General features: G+C 30.8%; 1 protein-coding gene across 5 annotated transcripts in view; it reads right to left on the bottom strand.

Annotated features, from left to right (window-relative positions):
* Cop1 (COP1 E3 ubiquitin ligase) overlaps nucleotides 1–17,869 on the bottom strand; it is a 172,574-nt gene that overhangs the window by 119,634 nt on the left and 35,071 nt on the right. For 4 of the 5 annotated variants that reach the window (XM_026388476.2, XM_026388477.2, XM_026388478.2 and 1 more), the window contains exons 5-6: nucleotides 17,195–17,314; nucleotides 8,942–9,010 (exon numbers count right to left, since the gene is read on the bottom strand). In XM_026388476.2, the coding sequence (XP_026244261.1) occupies nucleotides 8,942–9,010; nucleotides 17,195–17,314 (189 nt within the window). The remainder of the gene's footprint in view (nucleotides 1–8,941; nucleotides 9,011–17,194; nucleotides 17,315–17,869) is intronic. The other variant, XM_026388479.2, reaches the window with a different exon arrangement.

Below are 17,869 nucleotides of genomic sequence, written 5' to 3'. Positions count from 1 at the left end.
CCACCTTAAAATTTGTCAAATACTACTACCTTAACTAAAACATTCTTCTTCCTTGAAGATAACTGTCCTAGAATTCTTTCAAATAAAGTTGATCAACTGAGAAATTCTTAATGTGCATGGTCATAGGATTTCTACTTTTTTCACTGTCATTTCCTGTAATTAGTTTTCCATCCTAACATAAGACACTACTCTTGTCTAGCTCATATTAGGTAGCTAAATCACTCTCTACTCATTTTAGTCAACCATAACTATCTGTTTTACCCTACCATCATTAAAGGTTTTTGGCTCATGACCATTTACAATCCCAGTGCTTCCAAACTCTAATTCTGCAAAGCACAATCATGGTTGTCTTCTTAATATTTTCATTTAATTACTTTGAAATGTTCTACTTCTAAAATTTTATTTAAACAAATGCTTTCTTCTGAGGGATCTTTAGTATGACTGTTAAAAAATATGTCTAAAAGAAAGGATGTAGGTCAATGTAATGTCACCATAACAGCAAACATAGCTTATATATAATGCATGACTGAGATCAAATTAATATTTACAATAATTTCTGGACTTGAAATGCCAGAAAAAAAATTCTAGTGTCACCTGAAATCACAAATATTTAACTCTAATGTCCTTTTCTCTGGAGATAACATCCCATCTTCCTAGTGCCCCAAAGCTTTTGTGTATAATACTGCTGCTATCACATATAAAGACCAATATAAAGAAGGTGAGCTATATGAAACTGCCAATATTCAAACTTTTTCTTTCTTTCTTTCGGATACCAGGAATTGAACCCAGGGGTACTTAACCACTGAGCCACAGTCTTTCTTTTATTTTATTTTTAAGAGACAGGGTTTCATTAAGTTGCTGAAGCTGGCTTTAAATTCAAAATCCACCTGCCCCACCCTTCTGAGCCACTGGGATTATAGGCATGCACCATTGCACCTGGCTCAAGCAATTTTTATTTTAAAAAAACAACAATTTCATGAGATTTATTTAAAATGAAACAACTAAGGTATGAGTGTTGTCCTGATGAACACATTATATAATAATATGTATCCATCATAAATATTATATATAATATATTCATCAGTAAACCAAAATGATATAACTTATCTGTGAGTCTGAAAATTTGTCAGCTAAGAAGTAGTGAAGGCTGGGATTGTGGCTCAGAAGTAGAGTGCTTGCCTAGCACATGCAAGGCCCTGGGTTCAATCCTCAGCACCACATAAAAATAAATAAATAAATAAATAAAATAAAGATATTGTATCCAATGACAACTAAAAAATATTTTTAAAAAAAAGTAGTGAAAAGAAAAAGTGAGAAAGAATGAAAACTGCTTAAAAAGTATTTATTGAACTTTACATATATTTCACTTCAAAATGAGATTCTCAAAATTATTAGAGTATCAAATCAAAGCATTTTAGTACTAGTAAACGGAGGAAAGACAAAAGACAAATAATTCAAAAGAGGTGGAAAAAAGAATTAATGGCTATATTCACTCTGCAAACATCATAACTAGAGAATCAGAACCTAGAATAAAAGAATGCATAAAAGTACAAGAATATTGGAACAACAATAAGAAAAGCCCATGAAGTCAAACTATTATTACCTAAATGAAAATGAACCACAAATTGGACATGAGACTAATTTGTCTTAACAACGTCATGGAGTTTGGAGTTACTAAAAATATAATATATAAGACAAAGAACTAAGACAATGCTACTTCAGAGGATGGTCTTAAAGCATCAATAGCATTAAAGCAACAATGTCAAAAGCCAAAAGAAAATTTATAGAAACATTTAAACAAAGTGCAAAAGAGCTTCAGAAATGCTTATTAAGATGAAAATATGGGGCGGGGGTAATTTATATTAACAGTGGTACAACACTTGCCTGGCACATGTGATAGACACTGGGTTCAATCCTTGGCACAACATAAAAAATAAAGATATTGTGTCCATCTACAACTAAATACATATTTTTTAAAAGATGAAAATGTGAAGAATTCAAAATTTTTAAATTCCTCTATTATTGATATCGCCTTTGGTGCAGGTAGGTATCTCTGGTACTCATTGATGATTTGACCTTCACTTCTAGTTTGATAAAGATATGTTTCAGCATTAAACTTATTACATGAATTTTGGCTTTTAGAAGGCAATATAATTTGGAATAAATTATATGTAATTATTCCAAATGAACAAAAGAATACATTATTACACTTTAAGGGGAAAAAGCTGGTAAGGAATAGCAAAATTTTATGTATATTAATTCTAAAAAAAAATTACAACCAAAAATGAAGCTGAGGAAGTACACACTTCAGGAAGCCAAAACCCTTACTGTCCCATACCACCATCCTCAACCACACATGCCCTTAATACTCCAATGGCAGACTTGATTTCAAGATTTCCTTCAACCCTCCCAGATAAATTTTCTCTTAAAGATCAGAAGAAAACAGAATAAGCAAGAACAAAAATAAATAAATAAATAGATAGATAGATAGATAGATAAATAAATAAATAGAGGGGACAAGTTATAAGGTGGTTTACTTAAAAGCAAATGTAAATGGATGTTAACACCAGCACTCTGTGATAAATTACAAAGGTATGGTGTAAAACTAGTGCAACTGCTGAAAAACTATACAAAGTAATGCACTCAAAAACATTAAGAGATGATTCGAATTAAAATTCTGAAAAAGAGATCAAGAACCCACAAGGAAAGAAAAGGGGAATGAGTGATAGAAGGAGAGACGGCGACAAGGAGGAAAGAAACAAAACAATAATAAAATGGCAACCTTAAGCTATAGCATTTATATTAACTAAATGACCTAAATACACAATTAAAGACAGAGACTGACAATGGATTAAAAAAAAATAGTCCAAAACTCACCTCAAATATAATGATTCAGTAACTAATATAATAAGAACACTTAAAAATCAGTAAGCAAGCAGAACATTTTCTCCACAGAGCAACTTTACACTGTACCATGCAACTGCAGAAAACATATTCTTTTAAACACAAATATTTCAAAATCTAACCAATTAACAGCTGGTATGATAGATACATAAAAAGGAATAAAAAGGTATTTTATTATATATTTGAAAAAGAAATCTAAGAAAAAATAAGATAATCCTCATGTTGAAGTAATAAGTTGTTTATTTCTAATCCACAGGCCCAAGAAAAAACTAATGAAAATTAGAAACTCTTTTGGAATAAACAACAACAAACAAAATACTGTACCAAAATCATTAGATGTAACTAAATTAAAAAGAAAAGAAATTATGGCCATAAAATTACCAAGAATACAAGTAACAATATATGTTGGCTGAATGTGGGGAAAAGGTTCACTCATACATTGCTGGTGAGACTACAAATTGGTACAACCACTATGAAAAGCAGTATGGAGACTCTTCAGAAAACTTGGAATGAAACCACCATTTGACCCAGTTATCACATTCCTCAGCATAAACCCGAAGAACTTAAAATCAGCATATTAACAGTGACATGGCCACATCAATGTTTATAGCAGCTCAATTCACAGTAGCTAAACTATGGAATCAACCTAGATGCCCTTCAACAGATCTATAGATAAAGAAAATGTGGTACATACACACAATGGAATATTATTCAGCCATAAAGAAGAATGAAATTATGGCATTTGCTCATAAATGGATGAAACTGGAGATTATCATGATAAGTGAATTAAGCCAATCCCAAAGTCAAAGGATGAATTTCTCTTGGATATACACATGATAACTCACAATAAACAGGGGACTGAGGGAACAGAAGGACACTGGATTAGATAAAGGAAAATCAAGGGAAGTTGGGAATAGAAAAGACAGTAGAATGAACTGGACACAACTTTCCTATGTTCATATATCAATACACAACCAGTGTAACTCCACATCATGTACAACCACAAGAATGGGAAGATTACCCCATTTATGGTTGATATATCAAAGTAGATTCTACTGTCATGTATAATTAAAAAGAATAAAAAATTTTTAAAAAAAGAAACTATGGCCATAAACGTCTACATGAGAAGAATGATATGTGCATCCAATTCAAAGAATTAGAAACGAACAAGGAAATAAAACTAAACCAAGTAGAAAGATAGTAATAAGAATCATAAATTTAAAAAATGGAAAACCAACATGAGAGAGAGGATAAAGTCAAAATTGGCTCGTCAATAAAATTCACAAAATTGATCCATTCCTGGCAAGAACTGGTCAAGAAAAAAAGAAAACAAACAAACAAAAAAAGGAACACAGTATCAAGAATGAAAGGCATCACTAAAAATCCTGGGGACCTAAAAACCTAAGACTATAAAGACAATCTCATGCCAATATGTTTTAAAATTATGATAAAGCAGACAACTCAAAGTAAGTATTACATATCAAAAGTAATATACAATATAAAAACCTAAAAAGCATATACACTTTCATCTACATGAATCCATAATTATAAAGTTCCTGCAAACAAATCATAGGTGTATGACTTCTCCAGCAAGATCTTTAAATTCAACAGACATTGATCCTAGACTACACAAATTCTTCCAAGAAACAGCAAAAGAGGGCATAACTTCCAACTCATCTGACAAAGCTAACATAATCTTTATAGCAAAACTGCACAAGATCAGTGTAAGAAAAAAAAAATCCCACAAACTCATTTACGAACATAGATGAAAAATCCTAACAAAGTATTAACAATCCAAACTGTGTAGAAGAACATATGCATAACAAACAAGTTTGGTTTCCACAAAAGGATGCAAAGAAGCTCTTTCAATTGTCCTGATGGTGTTTCCTAGAATTATAAACATTCTAAGAAAGGATACACCTGGGTTAATTGAAATGGCTGTCGCTTAAGGTGCAAAATTAGATTGACTTTCTAATATTAAATCAATATAATTATCTACATTAATAGAATGAAAAAAGAAAAATCAAATGATTGCCTCAGACGCCCAAAAATTTTGGAGTGTACTCAACTACACTCATAATTAAAGCAAAGAAAATCCTCTTAGCAAATTGGGAATAGAAATTTATTTCTTTGAATGATTAAAAAGTACCTACAAAAAACCTACAGAAAACATCATACCTAATGGAGACACGTCGAATGCTTTCACTTTGAGATCAGCATCAAGACTAGGATGCCCAGCTATCACCACTTCTATTCATCATTGTACCGGATGTCCTAGCCAGCAGAGTAAGACAAGAAAAATAAATAAAAGATATAAGGATCATAAAGAAAGACACTAAACTCTTATTATTTGCAGATTATGATGTGTACACAGAAAACATAAAAGAATCTACAAATAAACTAGAATTAATGAAAGTTTAACAAGGATGCTGAATATTTTAAAAAACTGTATGTAAAAAATCAACTGTATTTCTACATACCAGCAGCAATAAGAAACTAAAATTAAAGACACAGACATCATTTATAATAGCATCAAAAATGACTAAATCTAAAATAGAGATATGCAAGACTGATACCCTAAAAAATATCAAAATTTTAAGATATTTTTAAAGACCTAAATATAAATAGAAATACCATGTTCATGGATTAGAAGACACAATTATTGTAAAGATACATTCTCCCAAATTTATCTACAAAATAATCTCAATAAAATCATAGCACGTTTACCATAGAAATATATTAGTAGATTCTGAAATTAATATAGAAATACAAAGAGCCATGAATAGCCTCGTTTCCTGAAGAAAAAAGAAAGTAATTTAAAATTCTAGTAATCAATAAAATGTGGTATGTCAATGGATAGACAAAAACAGTGGAACAGAAAAGACATCCTAGAAACTCACACGCATATATGATCACAGGTGAAATGTCAAAGCAACAGTTAAAATGATGAACTTCTTAATAAAAAAGAATGCTTTGGACAGCTGGGTGTCCAAATGAAAAGATCCCTATACATGATATCATACACAAAAATAAATCTCTAAGCAGAGTATAGATCTAAATGTAAAAGAAGAAAAAAAGCTTCAAGTGAAAGACAATATCAGAAAATATCTTCATGAACACAGGTGAAGGAATCTTTACAAAAGACACTCAAACAGGAAAGATAAAATGACCATGTTGGAAATTTGTTAATAAATGTAAGACAGTGAAAAAAGCAGCCCAATTAGAAGAAAAGATATTTGTGACAGATAAGTCTGATTAAGATTTTATGTCTAGAATATATAAACATCAAGCCAGTAAATAAAAATCAAAACAGAAAAACTACAAAATGTCTTAAATAAGTAGTACTTTGGACACAGATTAATTTTTAAAAACTCCATCTGGCTAATAAACAGGTGCCCAACCTCCCTAGTTACCAAAGAAATGCAAATTAAAACCCCAGAGATAGCAATACACAGCCCCCAAGGTCAACTAAACTGGAAAATGTCTACTGATACCAACTTCTATCAAAAACACAGCACAACAGAAACCCTCATGCACTGTTTGTAGGAGGAACAACTAATACAACCTGCTTAGGAAAACACTGTTACATTATTAAATTTGAAGATATGCATACCCTATGACTCATTGATTCCATTTTAAAATATATCCCATACATATATGTATGCTAATACATACCTGGATACACATTGTTATTAAGTACCATTGTTTATGAACAACCTAAAACCGAAACAACCCAAATGTTCATAAACATCTATTTTATGAAAACAGGCCATATCCATTTAAAGAAACACTCTGCAACAAAATCAACTATAATCATAAACAATACTATGGATGAACTTTAACACTGAGTCAAAGAAGAAAAAAAATTACATAGTGCACAAAAACATTTATACAAAGCTCAAATATAGAGAGACATATAAATACTTAAGCAGCAAAATACTAAAGAAAGGCAATAGACTGCTGTAAATATCAGGATATTGGTCACCTAATAGATAAGAAAGAAGGTCATAGTCTGAAAATGGTACAAGGTAAGCAATTTTAGGAGTCCCAGCAATATTCTGCTTAATCAGGACAGCAATTACACAGATGGTCACTCTATTTTAAATTAATTTATGCATTTTTCTGTGTTTTATTTCATGTAAAAGTTTAATTCGTTTAAATTCTAAATAAAACCAAAAAGTAACTAAGACTTATCAAAATATTCTATTCAAAAAAGTAGTACCCCAAATGCCCAAAAGTCTGTTTCGTAATTAAATCAAATGAAATACAAAGCAATTGTTCAAATGCTGGTACAGATTTGAACAGATAAGTCTGATTTTTATGTGAGACCCAAAGTCCTTTTGTTCAATTAAACCTGAAGGAAGACAAAAAGATGATAATCTCAATACATTTAAACACTAAATGCTATGATACACAGATTTCAAGATAGCCTCCAAAGATACTCCTTTCTTGGATATTCACACCCTCGTGTAGCTACGGAATAATCCAATGAGTTTCAAGTGTGGAAGAGAAAATGAGTCCAAAGTCTAAAACAAACAAAAAAGAAAAATACAAAATAACTGCAACCCTATTTCACATTCTGTTTAAAAGAAGAGGTATGCATAAAATATAAAAAACTTATTTTTTCAAAGAATTTTCTATAGCAAAAAATGTTGAGCATTCACATGTTGGATTACATTTATTACCATATATTTAAAAATTTTTAGCCGTGCCAAAGTGTAGTACAAGGATTATGAATTTCAAAATCATGGGGCTTTTTAGAAATGCAGGTTGTGAGGCTTCAAAACGACCCCCTTAATGAGAACTTGGATTTTAACACATCCTTGAGTGATTTTCATGTATACTGTAGTTTAAGAAGTACTATGCTACGAACATTTAAACAAATGAATGACTAGACATCATCCCCTCTCCCACCCAAAGGAAGGGGTGGGGGAACAAACAGACTAAAAAAATCTTAAAAATACAATGAAGATGCTTTCATAAACAGACATTACAATCATAATTGTTGACTTAGCAAAAGTTAAGGGTAAGACAAATACAGTCTCAAATCACATTGAGTATTTAGCTATCATCACTAGCAAAATCCAGACAAATCTAATCTGAAACAACTCAGAAAAAGTTAAGAATAGGACACAAAGAATAACCAAAAGAAGGAACAGTAAGTTCTGGCAGTGTACACTTAGAATATTTCATCAAATAAAACCTCTCTCATCTTTTTATTTTCAAAAAGAAGATAGTCAAGAACACAGAACATAATAGTTATGCTTTTTTCTAAAGAGTAAAAAGTGCCCAAATATGACAACTTTTAAAGTAAAAATATCAGAGATTTGAGATAGTCAGACTTGAAAGAAATACACAAGATATCAGAGTAACTATCGTATGCTATGCAAATTCTGTTTGACTTTTCCATATTTTATACATTTGTGAAAATGACTTGAGAAATGTTATATTAAATAAGAATACTGGTTTTAAAACAGTTAAAATAAAGCTTTTTTAGCTACTTTGCATGATTTAGACTTTCCAAGTTCTAAATATGTGGCTATGTTTTACTTATTTTCCCTACAAGCATTTTTTTTTTCTGTAAGAAAAACTGTTAACCCTGAAGGCTTTAATTACATTTCCCTAAATTTTCTTTCCATGATAAAGGGTAGTCTGTAACTTGATAATTATTTTTTAATACCTTTATTTTATTTTATTTTTTTAATTTTATGTAGTGCCAAGGATCGAACCCAGTGTCTCACACATGGCAGGCAAGAGCTCCACCAGTGGGCCACAACCTCAGCTGTCATTTGATAATTCTATCCTCTCTTTTTATAGCTTTAAGGTTAATCATTAGTGTAAATCTTTCTGAAAACTTTAAGCACATCTCCAAAAAAGGATTAAAAAAATCAAATTTTTATAGTAAAACAAAGCCTAAGAAAATGTCCTGAAAGTCAATGTTTTTAAGTATTTAAATATTTCATTAGCATGAAACGTTTTTCTAAAGAAAAGTCAACAATAGTACACAAAATATTATGTAAAACACAAAATAATATACCTCTCTTTTATTTCTTCTTGCAACCTTGAGGAATTCCATAAGAATCTGTAGCTGAGCTGCATGTGATTCCTACAACAAAAAATTGTAATTGTTCTTTTAAAAATATCACTTTGAATTCAGAGTTATCACTAACACCACAGTATAACCAACATTGAGCAACTTTACACACTCATTTCAATTAGTCTACTGCTTCTAGCTAAACGGTTTTCCCACTTCTTGGCTGACATTTCAAAAAGCAAGCAATTTTCCATGAAAATAACTGATGTTAATTTTAAGAAACATGTGTTCTACACGTTGAAGAATATATTTCTGGGCAATGGCTTCTCTTCCACAGTCAAATATCAAGACAAAACTCATAGAGGAACTAACAATTTCTTGACATAAAAATCAATCTTCCCATAAAAATTTCCTTTTGCATAATGCAAAAAAATTCATGGTTTTCAAAAGCCAAATTTACCATTATCTACTCAGTGGGTGTGAGAATTAATATATTTTTGTAGAACATGTTAGCCAAAACCAAACATTTGGAAACATGGTTTCCATCATAAATGGTGGGTGTGCATGAACACAAAAATGCACACCTACCATTTATGATAGAAACCATGTTACTCCTAATTAGTAAGTGAAACAAAGATGAAACTGAGAAGTGATAATTGTAAGCCTTGACATTTACTATATATCAAAACATAAAAAATAAATATTCACATTTTCCATTAAAATTCACCAAATAACCAAGGAATTACAAGTGAATCTGATAAATATATGTAAAAAGAATATCAAAAGCTAAAAAGAGAGTAATCATAAAGACAGTTCATAAACAAATATAATTTTAAAACATTTTTTGTTGGAAAGCTAGAATAAAAAAGTCTAGTGGAGTAATATCAAAACAAAAATAAATATGAAAGACTAATAAAACTTCCATTTATCTGATCATGAAACAGAATTATCTGGAGCATTTGTTAAAATAGAGTCAGGGTCAGATTTTAGAGATTCTGATTCTCTTGCTCTAGAAAAGATGCCAGGAATCTGTTTAATAAGGATCCAGATGATAAAAATAAGCCCATTAAAATCTGAAGAATCACTAATATGTAATACATACTTAAAAAAGAAAAAAAACCACAAGCACTTCACACTCATTCCCCAAATTTATCTATTCTTCTGGAGAGAGGGTGGGGATCTTTGCACTTAAAAGCATAAGCAATGAAACAGACCAATGAAAATTTTAAGTTGAGGCAAACAAGGAGAGATAAAAACAAAAACTTATAATCTCAATAGAATATTAAAATTAGAAAAACACAACTGAATTAATGTTTTACAATTAAATAAATTTTTAAAACATGGTAACATGAAGATGATCTTTTTATATTTATTATGGATGAATAATTTGGTCCTTATGCTTTTATTTACAGAGTACATCCTCCCAAGCACTGGGAACTCTACAGTACCTTCTCAACAGAACATCTAGCATGTTTAGGGAAGAAATGTTTCTACTTGCATAAGACTTTCCAAATAGAATAATACAAGAGTGTTATTTTTGCAAAGTAGAATTACTATAGATAATGATAATACACTACACATTATTCAAAAAAGTAAAAAAACAAAAACAAAGAATTTTTAATGTTTTTGTCACAAAGAAATAAGTCTATTAGAAAATAGAGGTTTACTCTGTGATCTGAACATTACACAAGGTATGCACATATCAAAACACATGGAACCCCATAAATATGTACAATTTTCATGTTGAGTTTAAAAATAAATAGAAATATAAAAGTAAAATAAAAAACTGAAAAGGTTTTATCTAGGCAGCTGATATAGAATGATAAAAAACTAGGGAATGCTAATTCTTGCTATAAAACTTATTTATTAATAACATTTGACATTGTAAATTAGATGTGTTTATGACTTATTTTAAGAGTAAGGGAAGCAAGTGGAAGTAATAAGCCAAGGGGAGAGAAAGAAAAAGAAAAAAGAATGTTCCAGATGTGATAAGTCAAGGGTTCTGGGATTTCAACCCAAATACTACCTAATTTTAAGAGTGGGTTCCCTGCTGCTTGACTTCAGATTCCCTATCAATAAAAATGAACAGGTAACCTTTCTCAAACTAAGAATCATTTTGTCATACCTTATATATGACAAAACAATTATTCAATTTTTCTTTATATCAACAAATTATTTTCCTTAAATCTAATTTAAAACAAAAAATTTAAAGAAATTCCAGTTGCAAAGTCAACAGCAGCCTACACACTGGGTTACAGATCCATAGTATATATGGCACAGAAGGTTTTAGGAAATTCATTCACAAATATTCAACCTTCCATATTTCTCTTTCATACAATTGATCTGCTTACCAGGCATAACTCTACTTCTCTTAATAGTTCTCACTTGTTCTTTACATGATAGAAGGAAAAAAAGGCTTTTACTTAACCAGAAGTTTACCTTGCTGAATGGTCCTGGGGCATAAAAGCATCTGGTACAATTTTAAGACAAGACAATTTTAAAACATTGCTGTTTGGTAAAGTGAACAGCTCTAAATAAAGAATAGGTACTGAATCTTCTTACAAGTGAAGGGATTCCCGATTCTATGTGTTCAGTACAGTGGAGGATATAAAACTAAAAGATCTAACAATGGAAGGAAAACTGAAAAATCCATAATCACATTAGTAAACTAATATAATTTTCTCTGTACTAGACAGGGTTTTTTATTATAAACTAATTTTAAAAGAAATTTTTTTAAGTAGAAAGAAGATATGAAAATCTGATTAAAAATTAAATATAAAGAACATAAATATATCTGTTATGGTTTGGATGTGAGGTGTCCCCAAAAAGCTCAAGTGTGAGACAATGCAGGGTTTAGAGGAGAAATGATTGTGTTAGGAGAGCCTTGAGCAGTGAATTAATCCCCTGATGGGGTTAACTGAGTGGTAACTGAAGGCAGGGAGGGAGTGGCTAAAGGAGCAGTCATTGGGGATGTGCCTTTGGGTATATATTTATCTGGTAAATGGAGTCTCTCTCTCCTTACTCTTCTATCACAATGCCATACTCTTCTATCACAATGTTTTGCCTCACCCTGAGCCCTGAGGAAAGCAGCCAGTCATCTATGGAATGATACCTCTGAAATGATGAGCCCCCAAATAAATTTTTTCCTCCTCTAAAATTGTTTTTGTTAGGTCTTTTAGTCACAGGAGTGAAAAAGTTGACTAAAATAAAACTCAAAACAATTTAAGAATACATGTGCTTCAAAGCATGAGAAGAATATTTGTTCATAGAATGAAAACTAAAATTTGGAAGAACTACTATCACAGATAACACTTTCATAATACAAAACTCATGTTAAAATAGGAACAGGGCTGGGGTTGTAGTTCAGTGGTATAGAGCTTGCCTGGTATGTATGAGCCACTGGGTTCAATCCTCAGCACGACATAAAAATAAAATAAACAAAAAGATAGATATTAAAAAATAGGAACAGATCTATTTCAGATTAAAAGATAAAAGTTGCTCTTACAGTTACAACAAAAAGTATATGAACTCAAAAAATATATTATTATCAGATGCCACTAAAATGAAAGTAATTCAAGCAGCAACTGAGCCCCAATTTAGATATAAGTCCTGATTTAGACCCTCCCCCCAAAAATCAGTCTCTCATCCTTTCTCCCTGATAAAGAAAAATAAGACTGTTCAGGAAAAATATATGTTAACTTCTTTAGTCTCTATACCACTCATGAATGTAGAACATATAGGACAGAATTTTTAAAAAATTACAAGACATGAAAAGTAGTAGAAAAATCAAAGGATAAAAAGGTTACAGAAGTAAATTCAGATAACCCAGATGCTAAATAAGCAACAAAGGACATTAAAATATTCCTATAAGTTGGTAAAAAGTTGAGAGGGAAAGTGGACAAAATGAGCAAAGGATACAGAATTATAGAAAAGAAATGAAAGAAATGTAACTATTAGAAATGAAAAAATGAGGGCTGGGGATGTGGCTCAAGCAGTAGCACGCTCGACTGGCATGCGTGCGGCCCGGGTTGGATCCTCAGCACCACATACAAACAAAGATGTTGTGTCTGCCAAAAACTAAAAAATGAATATTAAAAATTCTCTCTCTCCCCCCCACCCTCACTCTCTCTTTAAAAAATAGAAATGAAAAAATGAAACAAAAAATGTCTGATTTTTAAGGAAAAAACACTAAGACTGGGGGTGTGGCCCAGTAGTAAAGTACTTGCAGGGTCTCTCCCTGGGTTCCAGAAAGAAGGGCAGAGGTAGGAGGGAAAGACACAGAAAATACTGCATGAGATTAGAAGCAGACTAAACACAACAAAGGAAAGGAAAAGTTCAATATGTATCATTTAATCTGATACACAGAATATAAATGTACATATAATTAATTTATTTTGTTGTATATTTATTTATTTTATACTTTCTATAAGTAAAAACATAAGAACAGAGCATCAGGAATATGTGATTAATGAAATTTTATAATAATATATTACTAAAAATCAAGAGAAAAAAGTGCTGAACAAAATGGTTGACAATATTCAAACAGTAGATATTTCTATTCCATGATACACAACCAGAATAACATAAAGAAAATGAAATCTAGGAATATCATAGTCACACAGCTGAAAACCAATGTCAAAAAGAGAATCTTAAAAGCAGCAATAAAGAAAAGGGGTGTATTATCTTTAGTAAAACAGTAAAAATGATTGCTGATTTCATCAAAAACAAAGGAAGCAAAAAAAAAAAATGAAAGTATTGTTAAAGTGGTAAATGAAAAAAAAAACTCTAGGCTTCTATATATAGCAAAACAAGCAACTATACAATAAAGAGTAAAGAAAGTTACACAGATAAAGGAAAAATAAGCCAGATGAAAGCCCAGATCTAAGGGGGAAAAAAAAAAAAAAAGAAAGGGTACATCAAAGTTTTTTTAATCACATCTTCAAAATACTCTTTAAGGCTAAAATAACAATATTTAGCAGAGTTTATAACATAGTTTTAACCTCAAAAAGCAGTTTGGCAATAAATTATTTTAAAGTTTTATGTTTTCCTGTAAAGTGGCATAATAAAGATTCAAGGTTGACTATAAATATTGTCCTTGAAGTGATATTATAAACTCGAGATTGTGAAAAGAAAAAGACATGTATAATCTTTACAGGAACCATTAAGAATACAATAAAACTATGCAAAAAATGGAAAAGATAGAATTGCATACTAAAAGACAAAACTAAAATCTCAATGATTTCTATAAAAGGCAAAATGTGAAAAACAGAATAGAGAATAGACGGAAGGAATGGAAAATAAACACCATGCAGTAGACTCAAACTCAACCATATCAATAATTATATTAGAGGTTGGGGGTGTAGCTCAGTTGTAGAATACTTATCTAATATATGCAAGTCCTGGGTTCCCTCCCCAGCACCATACACACACACACACACACACACACACACACACTTTAAATGAACATAAATTGCATTTGCACTAAATGAGCTTATTGTGTTTAAAAAAGAACAGAAATAAACCATATATACTATTAAGACACACACTTTAAAAGGACAATGACAGAATGAAAGAGAAGGATAAAAAATATAACAATTATAAGTAAGGTGCTATTGTTCTATCAATATCAGACAATGTAGACATCACAATTAGGATCATTTCTAGCAATAAAATTATACATTTCATAATAATAAAGCAAATAATTTATCAGGAGACATAAGAATCCTAAATTATATAAACCTAATAACAGAGCTTCAGAATACATGAAACAAACAAAAGAACCACATAATTAAAAAGTAGATAATCAAAATAAAGCATACCTCTATCAATAGTTGATAAAGTAAGAGAAAAAGATTTGAATAACATTAACCAATTCTAACTATTTATAATACCACTCCAAGGACAATATTTTCAAATGCAAGTGTCACATTTGAACAAAACAGGCCATATCCTAAAAATCACAATCAATTTTAAAGAACTAAAAGCAAATAAATGAGCTCCCACTCTTGGCTAAAATGGTAGAAGAGGAACTAAGATTTACATTCCTACCATTATCAAATCATCAGTTCAACTATATGAAACAACAACTCTCAAAGGACCAGAAATATCATAGGCTCCCAGCAGTCTGAATGAAAAAAAAATCTAGAAAGACGACAGAAATCAGAAAGAACACCCAAAAAGGTTTTCTTAGCAGTCGGGCAAAATTAGTTTAGACAAAAGAACTACTCTGGTCCCACTTAAAAACAAGTTTCAAGAGATGAAAATTATTTCCAAATAACCTAACTGTATGTCAGAACACAGCTCAAAAATATCCAGTATAGAACGAGATGAAATTAATTATTCCTGGCATCCAATAATTAAATTAATATACATGCAAAGAGACAGGTAAATGTATCTCAAAATATGAAGACAGAAACTTCAAACTAAGCAGATACCGATACGGACAAGAGAAGACAAAGATTAAAGCATCATTTTAAGTAAGCATGTTCAATAAGTTACATAAAACAATAAGCTTGTTAAGGAGAGACAGAGAAGATCAAAAAGATTACTGAATTTGAAAATAACAAGAGAAACTATCCAAAATGAACTATACAGATTAAAAATATATAACAAAATAAACAGAATTGTTCATTAATGTCTGTGAAACAACTTCAAACTAATAAACAAGTTTCCAACTGGAAGAGGAGAAAAATATTTGAATATTGGTTGAAATATCTCTAAATCTGAAGGAAACTATAAATGTATATATTCAAGAAGTTCAAAGAATCCCAATAACTAGAAACAGGATGGGGGTCCCCTATATCCAGGTGCAGCATAATCAAACACTTAAAGCCATAAAAAGAATAAACTGGGAGAAACAGGTGTCCTTCAGAAGACCATAGATAAGAATAAAAGTAGCCTGCTCATCTGAAACAATGCAAGGCAGAAGACATTGAAGTAACATCTTTTGAAAAGTCAACCTAGAATTCTACATTTATACAGAAGCACCTTTCAAACACAATGGTCAAAGACTTAAATATATTGAAGTATTAATTCACCACCAGAGGCTTGCACTAAAGAAATAATAAAGGATTTCCTTCAAGCAGAAGAAAAATGATAACACATGCAAATGTGATATACCTTTAATATATTAAGTACCTGATGTCCCCAAATGCAGGATCTCTCCCTACAACATAAATAAGGGTTAGCTCTTAGCTCTTGCCCTAACTGCTGCTTAGCACACAGTTTTATCATATCTATAAATCTTTTACTTTGCATTCAACTGCTTTATAGCTTACAAAATACTCCTGCCAAGGAATATTCCTTTCATATTTGATATTTCATAAAATATCAAATATGAAAGGAATATTTGGATACCCATTCTCATTGATTCAACCTCAACACTTTTCCCTACCAAAACATTCCCAGCCTATTCAGGATGATCCAAATCCAAGCTAAACTAATCAGTATATAGCTGCAGAATTTAAAATGAAGTTTAAAAGACCTTCTTTGTTTATATTTTATACAATAAATGAAAGACTCCCAACAATATTGGAAAATCTCATTTGCTTGTAGTTTTCGAGAGAAGAAAGTTCTAATCTCAATCTAGCTGATCAGCTCATGTTTTCTGTACATGTAAGCTACTCAGACACCCTTTCTAAAGCTATATACCCCTTATCTTCAGCTCAGTCAGGGTATTTGTTTATGTTAAGGTGTGTACTGCCTTTATTATATCATATTCAATTCCTAATACATCCCATTTTATACAACCCATTTACAATTTTTATACCTATTTATATAAACAAAATTCTACCTTTATTTTCATTCAATTACATGAAATAAGGTATATTTAGATATACACAACTCTATAAATGTTCTTAATTAATCCAGAGACTGTTGCTGCTACCAGAGAACTGCTGAAGTTATTTTATAGAGATAAAAATAATTTCTATTTTCTGCTCTAAATCTCAAGTATGAAAGGATATGACAAGGAAGACAGTCACTGGAAGAAAATAATCAATATAACTGTTTCCTCTTAAAATAAAACTTTACTTTTTCATGGTCTTTAACATTCAGCTTTTATTAATACAAACTGACCATTTCAGATAGGTTAAATGGAATTTTTTGTTTAACTTGAAAAGTCTGTCAGAATAACTTTGCAGATGTTTTTAGACCAATAAAAATAAAACTTGACCTAAATTTACAGATCTTTTCATTGTAAAAACGGATCATCATTTAAAATTAAATTATTGTTTTTTAAACTTTGCTTCCACTTACTGCTTCTAGTTGTTTCTTCTTCTGCACTAGTAACTCCAACATGAGATTGACATTAGCCAAATCAAGGTTATCTTGATCAGTTCCCAGCAAATCTTGAAATATTTGCCATCTGTGACCATTCTAAAAATGAAAAGAAGAAACACAATAGTTTCTTGACAAGATTACTTTAGAGACCCTAAAACAAATGTTTACCTGCTATTTCCTCTATTCTATTACACAGATACCAAAAATATACTAAAATAATGTTCCAACCTACTCCTTCTAACTAGTGGCTTACCACTGCCTTTTAGTTATAATTTAAAAACTTTTCGCCCTTAAATAAATTTTGATAACACATACAAAAGACACATTAAAGACAAATGTTAAACCAGAACCTCTGAAAGTGTAATTTCTTTTCAAAATAAGTAACACAATTTTAATTATTTGTCTACCAATATTATCAGACTTTGTACTTGGTAAGGTGTTAGTTTAAGCTCACTTGACTTCAGTAATTTGGGGCTAATCCTTTGAACTGAGAATCTTTTCAACAGTTTTTTCAAGTATCTGCCCATTATTTCCACTTTGCCATATATTCCTTCAAATGACACATATTACCAGCCAACTCTGCCTCAGTGTGATCCCATCAGAACTTTCAAAACTCTAGCCAAGTATTAATATAGTCAAGAAAGTTATTTA

The sequence above is a fragment of the Urocitellus parryii genome, chromosome 9 (genome assembly GCF_045843805.1).
Source record: "Urocitellus parryii isolate mUroPar1 chromosome 9, mUroPar1.hap1, whole genome shotgun sequence".
NCBI classification, from domain to species: Eukaryota; Metazoa; Chordata; class Mammalia; order Rodentia; family Sciuridae; genus Urocitellus; species Urocitellus parryii.
This window is presented reverse-complemented; position numbering and strand designations above follow the sequence as displayed.